We start from the raw sequence: 16,109 nt of genomic DNA, 5'->3' as shown, positions 1-16,109 counted from the left end.
GAGTCTCCAGCCTGGCGTTATGCATCTTATCTCCAACAGCGAACAATACGGAGGGGGTGTATTTTGGTTCCTCATTCCTGGGGGTGGTATTTTGAAAGAAGGGGGGGCATCCAGATGCGACTTGGTGTGTCCAGATTAAGGTAACCCGCGAGAATTCCCCATCAAATCATTACCAGAAGTAGGCCAGGAAACGAACGCCGATGGCGACCAGCCCATGTTCCCCGTCCTGCAACGGTCTGATACCGCTCTATCCCTTAGGTGCCAGCATGAGGACATATTCTCTCGTACTATTTCCAAACTTGATGACGTCCTTGTCCCGCAATTCGACGTATCGACTCTCGGCCACCTTGCTCCCATTGAGAAAAGTCCCATTGGCACTCTCGAGGTCAATCAGGTATGGCCTCACACGGCCGACGCGGTCCCCAAACTCGTTCCTCTTCTCGATGTACCGGAACTGGATGACGGCATGCTGCTTGCTTATGCTTGGGTGCTCAGCCGGCATGTCGACGACGGTCACCTCGCGCCCCACGAGCCAGCAACTCCGTGCACTGAGCATAATGGTATCGAGGGCATCTTCTCCCTTGAAGACGAATAGCCTCCAATCGTCCCTGGGCGGCGGTTTGCGTGCCTCGGGCGGCTCGTGGTATTTGAGGGTGATGGTGCTGCCATCGGCCTGTTGTACCGCGTTGGAGGTGGCAGCGAGGACACCCGAGTTTCCAAAGTTGGGCTTCTCCTTCGGCTTGGGTGGTTCGTCTATGTCACACCTGACGACGGCGAAGGAGTCGGCTTGCGATGGGAGGGCCCCGCCACGACGCAAGGGGCTGCGCCGGCGGCTGGGCGAACGGCCTGCGTCGGACACGTCATCGCCGTGTTCGCCGTGTCGTCTTCGACGAGATATCGACTCCTTCTCCTCGGGAGACCTTCTTCTGGTTTGCCGGTCGCGGTCCGAATCTCGATTTCGACGCCTATCTCGGTCTCGGTCTCGGTCTCGGTCTCGGTCTCGGTCATGGTCGCGTCCGCGACGGCGTTCACGGTCGCGTGAGCGTGACCGTGGTCGGCGTGGAGAATCTGGTGTCCGTGATCTTCGTCTATCCTTTCGCCGCGAATCTCTCGACCTTGATCTTGACCGTTCTCTTCGTTTTCTAGAGTCGTCGTGTTCGTCCCGTCTTCGCCTATGCCGGTCTCGATCGTTTCTCCGTTGCAAGTGGTCATCATCGTCTTCTCGAAGGCGGCTAGCCCGCGAAACGCGGTCGAGGGAAGAACCCCCGTCTGAGCTCATGTCTAATTTCGGAGGATTCTAGGAGATACCAGGATAGCTGCCGACAGCTTATGTCGATTTGAGACTAAACAAAGCGGGTGTTGTGGTTTGATAGCATATGGATTTTCGTAGCTGCTTGAAGGACCGGCTCAAGGTCAAGACCCACTCCGCCCACAGTACGAAGTAATTACCTACGATATACCCTATACGGAGTACATTGACGCGTTTGATTTGACATCGCCGCATCACAGCGACAGGGCCTAAAATCTCAAATAGCATCTCCGGTACCCAAGTAGCTTACGGCTGGCTTCATTTTGGGAAAGGATGACATAGAAATGCAATACAGGGACGCATTGGTTGATCAATGAGGTTCTTCTGCCTCCCGTGTATCCAATTTAGAGGATCAGAATAAGGCCTTACCACCTCCTGGGCGCATCTATCACATTGGAAGAATACGTCCGGCTCGTCACTGTAGCCCGCGACCTCTCCTTTTCCAACTTGGCCAGACCTATCCTGTCCGTCACAGGAGTCGCATCGATAATGTTGTCGAACTCGTCGTCATCCTCCCCGTTATCGCTGTCCGGCTCAATATCGGAGTCCGGTTTGAACTGTTGCGGCCTTGGTACAACCTCGGGTTTTTTCTTGTCCGAGTTCTGGGGGTTCCGAAAGGTCTTGGACGCAAGAACTTTTCGCCGTATCTCCTCCATGGCAGCGTCATCGTCGCTATCGTCGGACAAAACATAGGGGTCTTTCTCCTCTTCCTCCTCGTCGTCATCTGCATCGGCACTGCCGGACTTGGCGGGTCCCTGATTGGGCTTGTTCTCACCCAGATAGATGCCATCCACGCTTTCGTCGTCCTTTTCGTCGCTGCCATGTCTTCTCCTCCTACCTTCTCCATCATCTTCTCCGTCATCTTCGCTGTCTTCATCATCTTCATCATCTGAAGGTACCAAGATCCTCCGGTTGACGTTACCGCTCTCCCACATATCCTCTCCATCTCCGCGACTGTCCGCATACTCCTTGTCTAACCTCTCCATCCATGCATCCTCGACGTTTTTCACTTCCCGCGCGTCTTCACAGGCGGCATATTTCCGCAACAGAGACCCGTTGATCTCCAAGAAGGATTCCCCGTAAGAGAACGGTGCCAGGACTTCTTCGGCCCACTCCTTCCTGCCACAGATGTAGAAGGCGGCGGCCAAGGCCTCCGCGCAATTGAGCCGCCACGGCTTTCCATAGTTGACCGTGTTGGCTGCGACCAGATAAGGGAGCAGTCGTTCGCACTTGCCGCCGACCTTGCTCCATTGTACCTCCTTCGTGCGCGCCCAGCTACACTCCACCACTGCGGCGCCGTAGGCTTCCAACAGTTCACGATCTGCTGGCGACACGACCTGTTTGCCGTTGGGTGTGATGATGACGCCGTTGAAGCGCTGGCCGATGTGCAAGTCACGCATCATCCCTAGGCGAATGAGTTTCTTTCCCGAGCAGCGTTTGGGATCACAGTGTCCAAGGTCCCAGCAGGCTGCCTTGAACGCGGGACGAGATGAGCTGGAAGCCGCTCCGGATTCGTCGTCATTGCGGGGAGGTCGGTTCCGGGGAGGGCCATGATGACGTCCCCGCGATGAGAACTTGTCCTTCTTGTGCCGGACCATGATCGTGCGTCGAATGCGGTTTCTGGATACTCTGGATAGTAGACAATGAGCCGGCGGAATCGATAGGTGTTGAGAAGAACCGACGCGTTAAAATGGATAGGCGTGACGGCACAAATCGGAGGAGCAACAAAGATGGAAAAAAAGTACCGAGTGTGGCGTGGCGGCGGGGTACGAACGGTTGGAGGTGCGAACCAGGGTACGTACCAGTAAGGTTATTAGTCAGATAACGAGTTTCCACACGATCCTAATATTGGAGTTAGTTATGTAATGCCTTAGAGACGCCCCTCCTGTCAAGGTGGCCAGCTCCGTTACCAGCAACCCTCGAACTCCGATCCGGAACTCTTGAGAGTGGACCGGAAGTCCATCCGCCTCCAAACTAATCTTCAAGTTCCATTGATCTACTCCAAGCTGTTCACATTTCAAAGACCCATCTCCCGTCTATCGTATATTACGCCGTTCGCCAGGAAGTTGACCTTCGCCGGCACTGGGGACAATTCTGCCTAGCCGCCCCTCGCCTTCGCCCTCGCCCTCCCCTCCCCCTTACCCTCATCCTCGTCGCCTTCTTTCGCGCGTTTACTTCCGAGTCTTTCCACTTGCGACGTCCGACTTTGTGGATTCATTGCCAATGGAAGCCTCTTCAGCTCGGGCTGCTGCCCGGGATCGGTGGGGCGAGCTGGGCCGACCGACTCCATCACAGCTACATCGATTCATCCAGTCCGCTTGCAGCCCCGAGAACTACGAACCGAACCTGGCGCTTAACCTTGAGATTGCCGACCTCATCAACTCCAAGAAGGGAACTGCTCCGCGCGAGGCTGCCGTTGCCATCGTTGGCTATATCAACCACCGCAACCCGAATGTCGCCATGCTCGCCTTGAATCTGCTCGACATGTGTGTCAAGAACTGTGGCTACCCCTTCCATCTGCAGATCAGCACCAAAGAATTCCTCAACGAGCTAGTCCGAAGGTTCCCCGAACGGCCGCCGATACGGCCGACCAAGGTGCAGATGAAGATACTGGAGGCTATAGAAGAATGGAGGAGTACAATATGTGAGACGAGCAGATACAAAGAGGACTTGGGCTTCATCCGGGACATGCATCGGTTACTCAGCTACAAAGGCTATACATTTCCCGAAGTCCGTCGAGACCATGCGGCCGTATTGAATCCCAGCGACGTATGTCTGTCCCTTATTCCGACATGGCGTGACCGGTTGAGGGGCCGTGAACTAACTAACGGTTTGGGACAAGCAGAACCTGAAATCGGCAGAAGAGATGGAGGAGGAAGAAAAAGAGGCGCAGTCAGCCAAGCTTCAGGAGCTCATCCGACGAGGCCAGCCCGAGGACCTCCAAGAGGCGAACCGTCTGATGAAAATCATGGCTGGCTACGACACCCGCAGTAAGACTGACTACCGCGCCAAGGCCGCAGAGGAGGTGGGCAAGATTCAGGCCAAGGCGAGACTGCTCGAGGAGAGGCTGGAGGCGTTCCGGCCTGGGGACACCATGCGGGACGGCGACGTCTTCTCGGAGCTCGCCTCTTCCCTACAAAGCGCCCAGCCCAAGATCCAGAAGATGTGTGAGGAGGAGTCGGAGGACCACGAGGCCGTTGCCAAGCTTCTCGAGATCAATGACAGCATACACAGGACGGTGGAGCGATACAGGCTCATGAAGAAAGGGGATTTGGAGGGTGCGCGGCAGCTGGCGAGTGGCGCACCACCCATCACGTCCTCTTCGGCGTCGGCCGGCAAGAGCAGCGCTCAGGAGCTCTCATTGATTGATCTTGATGGCGAAGCCGACACTGCAAACGGTTCATCCAGCACCCCATCGCAGCCTATGACGGCGGCTGGTGGCATTGAGAATGATCTACTGGGTCTGTCGATCGGGGGCGACTCGGGGAACTTTGGCCAATCTGGCGCCCTAGCATTGGGCTTCGGCAACAACACAAGTGAGCCCCGACAACACCCCCTCGAAGATGTTGCATCGTGTGTACATGTTGTAACCCTTTGTCGCTGACGGAAAACCAGATATCCCCGGACCGGCATTGCTCTCATCAGTGACGGAAAATAACAGCGCCCGTGGTTTCGTACCAGCAAACACGCCCTCGGCTTCATTCTCCGCATTCTCCTCCTTCACGTCCCCTCCGGCATCGAACTCCGGCACGCCGCAACCTGAAGCGTCGTCCGCTTTCAAGTCTCCGCAGCCGCAACCCCCCGCAGCTGACCCCTTTGCGGCTCTCGCATCCATCGGCACGCCTTCCCAATCTACAACGCCGGCGCCGCAAACCGCAGCGGCCAACGACGACGATGAGTGGAACTTTGCGTCAGCGCTTCCGGCCCAAGCCCCTCCCTCCGTTCCGCGGGAACACAGGGCTACGGTATGCAATGGCGATATCAAAGTCGAATTGCTCGCAAAGCGGTCAGCGGACACCAACAGTGCCGTTGGTCTAGTCTTCTCCTTCTCGAACAACACCGCGCAACCCATTCAGCGTGTACATTTCCAGATTGCTGTGGTCAAGGTATGCTGAATCCTTCCCTCTGCCCTTCTCGTTATGGCGCGTTTCTCTGACTGCTTCTCCACTGGCACAGGCATATGCGCTCAAGCTTCAGCCGCAATCAGGGGTCGTTCTCGAGCCAAAACAGAGCAGGGGTATCACTCAGGCGATGGAAGTCCACCACGCCGACGACAAAGGGCGGAGAGTCGAGACGGTCAAGCTACGCTTCAGGCTGAGCTACATGATCGAGGGGGAGGTAAAGCAGGAGGGAGGGCCCATTGCCGAATTTAGCATTGCCTGAAGACAAGATATGCATTACATGGTTGATGGGAAGTAAACTGGGCCAGATACCTAAGTGTGTTCATGAGAGCCCCATAGAACTTCTGTTCCCTGCCGCTTGGGCCCTTGCTTGATTTTTTCCAATAGTCTCCCTTCTAGGTGTCCATAGCGGTATCGTGCCTGCATTGGTTAAGAAGAGCTCGTCCTACGTACCGACTGCGTGTCCAGAAGATGTTGCCATCAAACGCTCTGCTCTGGAGCAGATGGTCAATGATATAGGCATCAAAAAACTGAACAAAGTGGCCACCGTGTGTGACTTGATGACGATATGCTGATGGCTCTAGAGTGAGGGATATCTCCGTAAAGAGGTCGTTGTTCCGCTTTCGAAGAAGGAACATGATTTGCTGCTCAGTGGCATATTATCACTATCCACACGCCCGTCCCAAGTAAAGTGGCATAGTAGGAAACTTACAGGGTGAAAAACTAAGAGTAAGGATATTCGACTACGGCCCAAGTGTTAATAGCTATCACACTGCCACAGCGCATAACCATTGCAGCAATGAACTGACAGCTTCCCAAATACCCTCTAAGCTTTCAATTCAACGACCTTCTGCAAGCGAGGAGTTGGAAGACGCGACGACACGGGGACGGAAACTGCAAGAGCCGTGTTAATCTCAATGGCTGCTACGGCTCCCGAAGTATGGTGTCAGTTCTAAGGGTATTGTTTCTGGAAGAGGATCACGAATATAGAGCGCAAAGAGAGCAAGTCAGAAGATGGGAATCAAAGAGTTGCTGAATCAATGGAAGCTATAGCGTTGCTGTTGTGTGGAAGAAGTGATATGTCCAGAGAGAATGTTGGGGCGACCAAGATGAACTGAACGACCATGGGCCTCTGCTATCGTTCTCGGTGTCATTCACCTGTGATCTCTTATACCGGGACTCGAGTCCAAAGTCTTTAATTATATACGAAGTAAACTTTTATATGTCATTGTTGTTACACCAAACGGGGAACCAGAGATTTTTCTAATGCCGTTTATCCCTCGACGACGAGATGGTACAGATCGTTAAATAGTACAGACAGAGCCATCCAGACATGATGCCGACGATGCTCATACATCAATATCTTTACAAGGTCCTCTTCTCCCTCACTTCCTCGTACGTCTGAATTTGGTCGCCGACTTGGAAATCTTCGAACCCTTCGAAAGAGACACCGCACTCAGATCCCTTGCGCATCTCACTGACGTCCTTCTTACCGTGTTTAAGGGCGTCGATCTTGCCTGGAGAGGTGGGAGTGATGAGTTAGAGCTTCATAGTGCTAAAACATAGTAGAGTGGCCCATAGCATGGGGTGAGATGGGGGCATAGGGAAGGGTAAGGGAAGGGTAAGGGAAGGGGTCTGCAAATGCTTACCATCGAATATCTTCTCGCCCCGTCTCAGTACGCGCACGGAGCCTGACCGAGTGATCATGCCGTTCCGAATTCTACATCCTGCAATGTTGCGGAACGTCCGCCCCTTGATGTTGATGGGGAAGATCTGAAGGATCTCGGCCTCGCCAATGACCTTGTAGGTGACGGTATCGGTCAGATGTCCGCTGAGCGCCTGGCGCACGTCGTCGGAGAGGTGATAGATGACGGTGTGATCAAAGATCTGAACGCCCTTGTCTTCAGCAAGCCGTTTGACATGCGCGGGAATGGTGTTATTGAAATTGATGATGATGCTCCGGGAAGTGGCCGCATGTTCGACATCAAACTCGGACACCTGGCCTGCCGAATACCGGAGGATACGGGGCTGGACCTCGTGGTTGCCGAGTTCCTGGATCGTGGCGCAGACGGCTTCGACCGACCCGACAACGTCACCCCTGACCGTAAAGTTGACCATGGTCGGTCCGGCTTTGTCTCCTCTAATGTCAGCCAAGTCCTCCTCCTCGGCCTCGGCCGCCGCTCTCTCGACCTCCTCCTTCTCACGCTGCCGCTGCTCCTGCTCCGCAAGTTGCTTGGAGGATTCTTCTCGGTAGCGCATCTCCATGCGGTAGTCGACTGCTGTCCGCGCGTGATCCTCGTCGGGCGCCTGTATGACCTCGTCACCGGCCCCCGGGAGCTCGTCTCGCCAGCCCAGAACCTCAACCGGCGTACCAGGCGGCGCTTCGGCCAGCTCGACACCGGCCTCGTTTCTGAGCACGCGGATCCTCGCCCATGCCGTGCCGGCGACAATGCTATCACCGGGCCGCAAAGTGCCACGTTTGACCAGGATGGTCGCCGACTTGCCGTGCTGCTTGACGCTGGCCTCCAGGATGTGGCCTTCAGCCATACCGTCCCGTTCCGCGCGGACATCTAGAATCTCGGACAAGGTGATGATATTCTCTTCCAGATCCTCCATGCCCTGGCCCGTCTTCCCGCTCACGCAGACGACCTGGACATCTCCACCATAATCCTCAATCTCGATGCCGTAGCGCGCGAGGTCAGCCTTGACCTGATCCGGCCGGGCATCGGGCTTGTCGACCTTGCTGATGGCCACAATCATCGGTACCTGGGCTGCCCTGGCATGCTTCAATGCCTCGAGCGTCTGTGGCTTCACGCTGTCGTCAGCGGCCACCACGAGGACCACAATATCGGTGACGTTGGCACCTCGCTGTCTCATGGTCAGGAAGGCGGCATGTCCTGGCGTGTCGAGGAACGTGATGGACTTGTCCGACGACATCTTGACCATGAAGGCACCAATGTGCTGCGTGATCCCGCCGTGTTCCTGAGCGGCAACGGACGACTTTCGAAGCCAATCGAGCAGCGTGGTCTTGCCATGATCGACGTGTCCCATGATCGTGACGACGGGGGGTCGCTGAGGAAGCGACGCAACATCTTCTGGCGGCGGTCGCGGTCGGAGGTCGCGTTCGCCTCCGACATCTACAGAGGCGTCAAATCCAAACTCCATTGCCACCAGTGCGGCTGTTTCTCCGGTGAAAATGCTATCCGACGAGAGATTCTCGAAGCCCATCTCTTGAAGCGAGTGTAGAAGGAAATCGGGCTTCACTTTCAGAGCGGAAGCCAAGTTGGCCAGGTTGATGAACTCGGGCACGACGAGCTTTGCTGGGCCAGAAGCCTCTTCTATGGCTTCAGCTTCAAGTTCTCTCTGAGCTTTCCTTTCCGCTTTCCGCCGACGACGCTCTTCTGCACGACGCTCAGCTCCCTCATCCCAATGGTCATCGTCTTCCTCCTCGAACCGGGACCGCCGGGTCGCGCCATGTCTCTTCTTCGATTTCTTGTCCACTTCCTTGCCACGCTTCCTCGGATCGCGTTCGATAACGTACGTCTCAAGCTCAGGCTCACGCCTACGCTCCGGGTTGGTCGACTCTGGCTCAACGACTGGCTCTGTCTCCACGGTATCCCACTTCCCTACCTCCGTACTCGTCGTTTCTGAAGCGTCAGCGACAGAATCTTTAGATACGTGATGCTTGAATCTTTCCCAGAAACCAGTCTTGTCAGAGGATTGAGTGGTAGGGCCACTCCTCGGTTGATTGGCTGTTCTTCGTGATCGGGACAACAGGCCCCATTCTCCCGGTTGCTCAGAATCCTGACGAAGTCTGCGCTGGTTCTTTGCGGCAGACACGTCCCCTATAGTCGCCCAAAAGTCGTCCTGTGGCTGATTCTTCTGATCAGCGGTTGTTGTCGATGCCTGTTCCAAAGCCGCCCAGGGCTGTGCTCGCGCCTGTCCGGCCCCAGACTGATGCTTCGCCGCCGGTTCCGCCGAAGACCAGGCATCTGCCTTGTCCCGGGCTCTATCAAAGCCATGACGACCCTCATTGCCTCTATCGTGTGTTCCCCAGGATCGCCTCACTGACCCGTGGGGTTGTCTGGATGGCCTCGGATGACGCACAGATTTGGAGCCAATGCTGTCGTCGAGGCCACCGAGAGCTTTGATATTGCCAACTCTTGATCCGCCTGATTCAGAATGCCAAACGCCCTTCCTTTCCCGCCGTCCATGGATTGGAGTTCTGTGCGAGGATAGACCTTCCTTAAGGAAAGTTGCTGAGATATTGGACGGTGGCTGTGGTTCTGATTGCGGTTGTGACTGCGAATGTGACTGCGGCTGTGGATGCGATGCCCGCTGCGCCGCTATTCTCTGGCGCGCAGCGCGCTCATGAGGCAGTAGACCGTCATCTTCTTCACCAGCCTCTTTCCTTTCTCCGAGAGGTCTTCGAAGCGTATGAGGCGAGTCGTTCGCAGTCGTTTGGGATGCACCCAGTGCCTTTGACAACCCTCCCCATCCACCACCTCCTTCTGGAGGGCCCCTTAGTCGACTGGGAGATCTAGGCGCTCCCCAGCTTCCAGATAGGCCAGGTGGACTGGGGGACGATGAGTCCTGGCCGTTTGAGTATTTTCGGAGCGCGAAATAGTGCGGTTGCCTACCACCCAGTTGTCGGCAGCGAATGCAGGCGAATGCATGGCTCTGACTCTGGTTTCGGTTATTACAGATTCTCAGTTTGATGGGACTAGAGGCGATTTGTAACATACCCTCCATGCCCCGCATCGTATCATGATAGAGCAATGAGCAACATATGAAGTTGCAATGCTGTATGGAAAAAGAAGAGAAGAAATAAGGATAAAATAAAAGAGCGTGCGTCGGCTTCACGTTGCTGCCTCGAGGTCTCTCTTCAGATCGCGACCAGGATTTCGGATTTCTACCTACACAAGTTATCCGAGCTACTGTAGGTTGCTGATAAGATAAAGGTCGTTTATTAGACCCGGGTTTTAAAGTACCGATATTTGTACGCCCCTTGTTTAGTATTTGCTGTCCACTCAATCCCTTTAGGAAGGTGAAGCGAGCCCGTGCATAATTAAGATCTTGGCCGCAAATGTCGTATAAGCAGCGTATGAAATTGGCCGTAGATCTGTTAATTTGATTAACGCTGTAGAATGATCTGACCTGCTAAAATTCCGCCTTTAGTCCTGCAGATATCTAGTTCGGGACGGAATAACCCGTTCCGTTCCTGTTTTATTCCACTATATCTTAGCGAAATTTACATAGTTAGCATTTTGTATATAGTGGGGGTATATCGTATAGGCAAAATTATCACGCTAAGAGGGAATCCGATATTATTAAATAGGGTTATTACAAGTGCTTTATGTAATTCAACAGGGTGGAGAGGGTGCTGGATCTACATATGCTTTGGAGGGGTGCTGGGCAACTTTGCGTTATCGATAAGCCAGCCCACTTTCAGCTTGGAAACCCCTCTCCCAGGCACAATATCGTCTCCACTTCACCCACCTTCACAGTCACGCCTCCACACCACTATCCGCGACGGAAATGCTCAAAGCGCCAAGAGACCTGCAGGCCATGCGGCGTACCCTGTCGCTTATTCCCGGGGTTTTCGGGCCCAGTGGCAAACGATCAATCGGCTCCGCCCAGAGGCAAGCCCGTAATGAGTTTCTCGAGAAAGTATACATACGCGCGGTTCAACAAATTGGACTCGGGTACCCAAGAGTACAACGAGCTTGCCGACTCCGGAAAGGTCTGGGAAGACTATTTCCAACCCAGTGATAACGGCCCGTACATGGCCGTTCAAAAGGTTCAGTAACAATTACACGCAGTCTCTGATCCGCTCTGGGAAGTTAACATTGCGGATATAGGCACTGCAAGACGATCTTAACGAGGCCGACGAATGGAAACAGCTTATGAAGCCCAAGATTCCCGATCTCGCCAAGACCCTTGTTGCGGAATATGCACACCAGTCGGTCTTTATCGAGAATAACCCCTTAGCCTGGGTGAAGCGCAGCGGGTGCGGGATCTCCTCACGGAGAAAGTTTTCAAGTCAACTCCCCTCGCCTCTATGTCCACCCAGGATCTCGCAAATCTGGTTCTCCCCCATTTCGACAAGGACCCCGACAATTCTCAAACGAACGAGCTCAAGAACCATATCCTGGCGTCCCAGTGGATTGCCGAGACCGCCGCAGCTCGTCCTGGCACCCCTGGCCTGAATGAAGACGATATCAGGCATCTTGCAGCCAGAGCTGTTAATGGCACCGACTCAGAACTGGTTTATGCCTGTTCTTGGGGAGGCCCCGTGCCGTTGGGGTCATATCGCCAGGCTCCTATCTCAGTGATAAGTAACCCTCTTCGAATCTTTCCGTACCATCGCGAGGTCCCAGCTTGTCTGAAACGCTTCTTTCAGTGGCGGGATCTGGAGCATGCAAAGGCTGAGGTCCATCCTCTTGTCCAAGCTTGTCATTTGACAGCTTACTTCGTTCACATCCACCCATTTCCAGATGGAAACGGCCGTGTTAGTCGAATGCTCATGCACGACTACATGGTCCGTCAAGGTTTCTTGCCTGTCGTGTTTCAGAACCTCGAGCGCAGCGAGTACCTGCGAATGATATCCGACGCCCAGGATCACAAGCCAGAAGAATTCGTACAGGCCGTTGTGACGACTCAGCTTGAGCTGTTGAGAACCTTTTCCGCGAGATCGCTGACAGGATGAAAGGGAAGATTTGATGACGCTCTGGGGGTTGCACGATGGAAGAACTGTCGTGACTGAAACCAAGAGGGACAGGGTGAAGTGGACGCAGCTTTATAAAGTACCGAGGAGGGATTGTAGGTAGACAAGCGAACGGCCTGTACTCAGTAAGGTACGTAGGTAGGTAATTACAGTCAGGTTCGTCTGTGATGACATTCAGCAAGGTATCCACGCCAGGCGCTAGGACCCTAGCCGATATGATCACGTGACTATAATTGTACAGTCAGGAACCGGACCCCGGTCGAGGTGCTGTACCGTGTGCGTAATTACAACAATACCTTACGAATTTTCGTAGCTCCTGGGTCACCTTCACGCCAACCAACATACTCGGACGACTCCCAATTCAAGATGGCTCCCAGAGTCAGAGCTGTCAAGACCAGCGCCAAGGCTGAACAAGCCACAAGTAAGCTGGGCGAACCCCCAGCGCCGTTCAAGAAACCTCCCGATGTGCTGCAGCCCTTCATTGAGCACCTCTCACCGAAGCATGTGTACTTAACCCACATCGACCTCAAGCCTGTCAGCTTCAAGCGCAAGATCTTCCTCGTTCCCGTCGCCATGAACGTCGTCGTATCCCTGCTCTTCATCTGGCGCATGTACTCCATCGTCCCTTGGTACTGGAAGCTTCTCATGTCCGGGTTCGGACACCCCAACGAGACGACATTCCCCGTCGACGCGTCGACGTGGGGCCAGATCGGATGGGAAATCACACGGCGGGGATTCACCTTCATGCTGGACCTCGTTCTCTTCATCTTTGTATGGCCGTGGCCGGTCGAGTTCTCCATGGCACGGACACACGGGAACCCGGTGCGGTGGCGACGCCTAGTGGGGTTCCGTGAGAAGGAGATCTACGTCCGGCGTAGCCGGGAATGGGACCGCGATCTAGGTGACGTGGTAGCGGACACGGCAACGAGGAACGACCTGTTGGGGATCGTGCGGCGCGCCACGTCGCCGATGCTGCAGCACGAGAAAACGGGGTATCTGACCATGAATGGCGAGTGGGATCTCGATTGGGAGGCAATGGTGCAGGCTACCGCCTTGGTGGACGAGAAGCGGGTGGCGCTGGACGCCTTCCGGTCCGTCGTACTGGTGCACCACGCCGAGCACGGGTGGATGAGCCTTGCGCAAGGTACGGGCGAGCAAAAGGATGATATGCGGAGACAAGTGTTCGAGTTTCGGGATGCGCTTGCGGCGGTGGGGAAGGAGGATCTCTTCTTCCGCTGGATCGAGGTCGTGCAGTATGAATCAACCCAGCCCGGCGGCTTCGGGCCGGAGCGGCAAGTGGACGCAGCCAAGAAGATCCGGGCAATGTTCTCGGACGAAGGTATCGACTTTGACGAATTCTGGCAACAACATGTCGGGGGCGGCACACCCACTCCGCTCTAACTACCATTCTAGTTCGGGATAGCTGCGCTGAGCCTATTTACACACATCGTCAACTCCAAGAAAGCTTGGATTGGCCGCATTTACATACGACAAAAAGAAGTTTCGATCCACACGGATGTCGCTGAATGATACAGGACTTGGTCGGGTAGCGGAGTACACGACAAAACATAAGGAGGGCCATGGCAACCTGGTCTTGTTATATTTCAAAATGATCTCGTGGGTTCACAATGTACCCATGGATGTTATGGGAATGACGCTATGATGAAAGAGTCAAGATCCAATCCTCCTCATGAGTCGATGAAAGGTTGCCTCCAAAGATCAGATACGGCAGGCTATGTAGTTAAGTGTCTTGGGAACTCAGTCTGCACCTGCTATTTCGATTTCTTGGCTCCCTTCTTGCCAAGCGCCGCTGCACGTTTCCTTGCCTCCCTCTCCTCGAAAGCTGCCCTGCGAGCTTCCTCTTGCGCCAGCTTCTCCTCCTTCTCAGCCTGTTGCAACGTGGGTCAGTAGTGTTCCTGAAGGTCATGGGGACGTGTTGCGGGGCGGTGGATGATAAGGGATCAGAGCGATGAAGGGTTAGTGGACAGGCACGTGGTGCCTCTGGGAGGGAAGGGTGCCAGGCATGGACCTACCTGTCTACGTGCGGCATCTGCTTCGCGCTGCTCTCGGATGAGTTTGAGTCGGGCTAGGTCAGCCTTTGCCTCGTCCGTCTTGCCCTGCTCGTGCAGGCGCTGGTATCTCTCCTTGGCTAGCTGGGCCTCGGCGCTTTCACGCTCCTTGCGGTTCCCCGCCGTGGAGAGGTTCTGGACGCCAGTCGTGACGTCCTCCACGGCAGCAGCCATGGTCTGGTTGCGGGCGGCCCTGGAGTGATTGGGATTTGCAAGTTCGTCATCCTCGTCCTCTGAGTCAGAGGGGGGCAAATCGCCGACCTCGATGGCCTGGGCCTTCTTCTTGGCAATGGCTGCCTCCTTGCGGGCCTTGGCGGCTTGTCTGCGTTCCTCGCGTGTGAGGGTGGTCGTTTGTTGTGTGATGCCATTGTCAGAATCGGACTCTGAGGAAGACTCCTCTTCCGATTCTTGTTCCGACGAGTCATCGACGGGCTTTGGTTGAGCATCCATGCTCCACATGCTAATTTCGTTACCATCGGCGTCTACGGGTCGTAGGTTTCGCGAGAAATTCTTTCCACCTGCCAACAACATCTTGAGGTTAGTGCCATGGTCTCGGAAAATGTCGTGGGGATTTGCTTGAATCGGCACGAAAAGATCGGGCACAAATGCAGAATTCGGGTCAAGGGGGAGATAGGCGCACCTCCTCTAGTGAATGACCTGAACTTTCCACCGCGACCGCGGGAGTTCGAACCGGGTTGGCCGGGGGGAGCCATATTGGTGATTTCGTGGAATGCGTTGTTGGTGAGGCGTTGTCAGCACACGGTGGAAGCAGGTAAAGTGATGGTGGGAAGAAGACGAGGTCCGAGGTCTCGCGCGATGGTGACTGCGGGGTCAAAGTGGGATTGTCGTTATTGTCGTGTGCCCGGGTCTATGTACTAAAAGGCGGAAGCGTAGGTTGGTACCTTAAAGTTTGTACGTTAGGTTTGTACGGAGTGAGTTGTTGGATCTGGTGTCTCGAGAGTTTGGGAGGCGGGGTAGAGGGGTACATGTAAGACGTGGACAGTACTCCACAGAACCTGTATTCGTACGCCTAAAAGCACCGGTGGGGGAGGGGTGATCCAACGGTTCGAATACGTGTCTTAGTCATAGAACGATGATGACAGAGTATAGCCACTGTAACTTAAACAAAATTCCGAACGGATTTTTAACATTCCGCCACCCCCACTATTTGTACGCTTTGAAGATGGAATTCCGTCAATGTTGACAGCTGTACCTGTGACCTGGTTCTGGTCAGAGCAAAATCCTTTATTCAACCCCCTCGCGCGTAGGTATCTTGGGCATAAAATCTATCAGTACAGTATTCGTATTAGTAAGGTGGTCATGAAGATGAGCATCACGATGGTCGGGTAGGAATACTTCTCGTCGCCTCTGCGTAGATCTCGAGACGCGGCTTCGACTCAACCCAACTTGACTCGGCTCGTAGCTCATTAGCCTGACCAGGCCACCTAGATAGCTGGCCATGACACGCGACCACTCGCCCTGCATTGCACTATGCATACATAGGAGGGGTGCTCTGCGTCAAGGCGATCCACCCATGTGCGATTGGACATACGAATGGTACGGCCGCCGTGAATGGTGAGGAGTTTCAGCATGTTTCTTGCCGCAAAATCGATTCGGCCTTGCGCTTTCGTCTTGTGCCTCATGACTCTTGTCCTCCGATTTCTTCTTCTTCGCTGTTTGTCGTTCCTGTCCTATTGTTTTCCGTTTTCCCCGGCCTTGCCTATCCTACCAGACACTCCAGGTTATTACCCCGACCATCATCACCGAATGGTCAGCCTATCCGCCGGTGCTATAAGCGGACGATTGGAGGGTTACCGCTTCATCATATCGTGAGTGGGAGGTATCATCAGTCTGGCAGTCTGGCATTACGCCATTCAGCATTC

At 54.7% G+C, this 16,109-nt stretch overlaps 8 protein-coding genes across 8 annotated transcripts; 4 read left to right on the top strand and 4 right to left on the bottom strand.

Moving 5' to 3' along the window:
- Window positions 1-200: 200 nt before the first annotated feature.
- Window positions 201-1,256, top strand: ACRALDRAFT_1078253 (uncharacterized protein; the record flags this gene model as incomplete). Its single annotated transcript, XM_071018747.1, has 1 exon — window positions 201-1,256. A coding segment is annotated over one exon (1,056 nt), but the record flags the coding sequence as incomplete, so codon positions are not given.
- Window positions 248-754, bottom strand: ACRALDRAFT_2114188 (uncharacterized protein; the record flags this gene model as incomplete). Its single annotated transcript, XM_071023670.1, has 1 exon — window positions 248-754. A coding segment is annotated over one exon (507 nt), but the record flags the coding sequence as incomplete, so codon positions are not given.
- A 113-nt stretch (window positions 1,257-1,369) lies between the features above and the next one.
- Window positions 1,370-3,019, bottom strand: ACRALDRAFT_1066277 (uncharacterized protein). Its single transcript, XM_071017313.1, has one exon. The coding sequence runs from the start codon at window positions 2,905-2,907 to the stop codon at window positions 1,675-1,677; it is 1,233 nt and encodes a 410-aa protein (XP_070871260.1). The 5' UTR covers window positions 2,908-3,019; the 3' UTR covers window positions 1,370-1,674.
- Window positions 3,020-3,219: 200 nt separating this feature from the next.
- On the top strand, window positions 3,220-5,970 carry ACRALDRAFT_1045395 (uncharacterized protein). Its single transcript, XM_071015395.1, has 4 exons — window positions 3,220-4,078; window positions 4,155-4,845; window positions 4,925-5,415; window positions 5,486-5,970. The coding sequence occupies exons 1-4, from the start codon at window positions 3,533-3,535 to the stop codon at window positions 5,690-5,692; spliced, it is 1,935 nt and encodes a 644-aa protein (XP_070871259.1). The 5' UTR covers window positions 3,220-3,532; the 3' UTR covers window positions 5,693-5,970.
- Window positions 5,718-6,548, top strand: ACRALDRAFT_213690 (uncharacterized protein; the record flags this gene model as incomplete). Its single annotated transcript, XM_071024125.1, has 7 exons — window positions 5,718-5,746; window positions 5,770-5,816; window positions 5,899-5,978; window positions 6,083-6,121; window positions 6,242-6,373; window positions 6,421-6,458; window positions 6,506-6,548. The coding sequence occupies 7 exons, from the start codon at window positions 5,718-5,720 to the stop codon at window positions 6,546-6,548; spliced, it is 408 nt and encodes a 135-aa protein (XP_070871258.1).
- A 247-nt stretch (window positions 6,549-6,795) lies between these two features.
- Window positions 6,796-8,754, bottom strand: ACRALDRAFT_1037394 (uncharacterized protein; the record flags this gene model as incomplete). Its single annotated transcript, XM_071015060.1, has 2 exons — window positions 6,796-6,947; window positions 7,080-8,754. Coding segments are annotated over 2 exons (1,827 nt in total), but the record flags the coding sequence as incomplete, so codon positions are not given.
- Window positions 8,755-12,523: 3,769 nt separating this feature from the next.
- Window positions 12,524-13,558, top strand: ACRALDRAFT_2113948 (uncharacterized protein; the record flags this gene model as incomplete). Its single annotated transcript, XM_071023650.1, has 1 exon — window positions 12,524-13,558. The coding sequence occupies one exon, from the start codon at window positions 12,524-12,526 to the stop codon at window positions 13,556-13,558; it is 1,035 nt and encodes a 344-aa protein (XP_070871256.1).
- Window positions 13,559-13,929: 371 nt separating this feature from the next.
- On the bottom strand, window positions 13,930-14,939 carry ACRALDRAFT_2113996 (uncharacterized protein; the record flags this gene model as incomplete). The annotated part of the gene is made up of 3 exons (XM_071023656.1): window positions 13,930-14,046; window positions 14,191-14,744; window positions 14,867-14,939. 3 exons carry the CDS (start codon window positions 14,937-14,939, stop codon window positions 13,930-13,932), a joined length of 744 nt encoding a protein of 247 aa, XP_070871255.1.
- Window positions 14,940-16,109: the final 1,170 nt, after the last annotated feature.

This window comes from Sodiomyces alcalophilus (assembly GCF_042370955.1).
Source record: "Sodiomyces alcalophilus JCM 7366 unplaced genomic scaffold ACRALscaffold_10, whole genome shotgun sequence".
Taxonomy (NCBI): Eukaryota; Fungi; Ascomycota; class Sordariomycetes; order Glomerellales; family Plectosphaerellaceae; genus Sodiomyces; species Sodiomyces alcalophilus.
The sequence above is the reverse complement of the archived record's forward strand: the minus strand, read 5'-3'. Positions and strand labels throughout refer to the sequence as shown.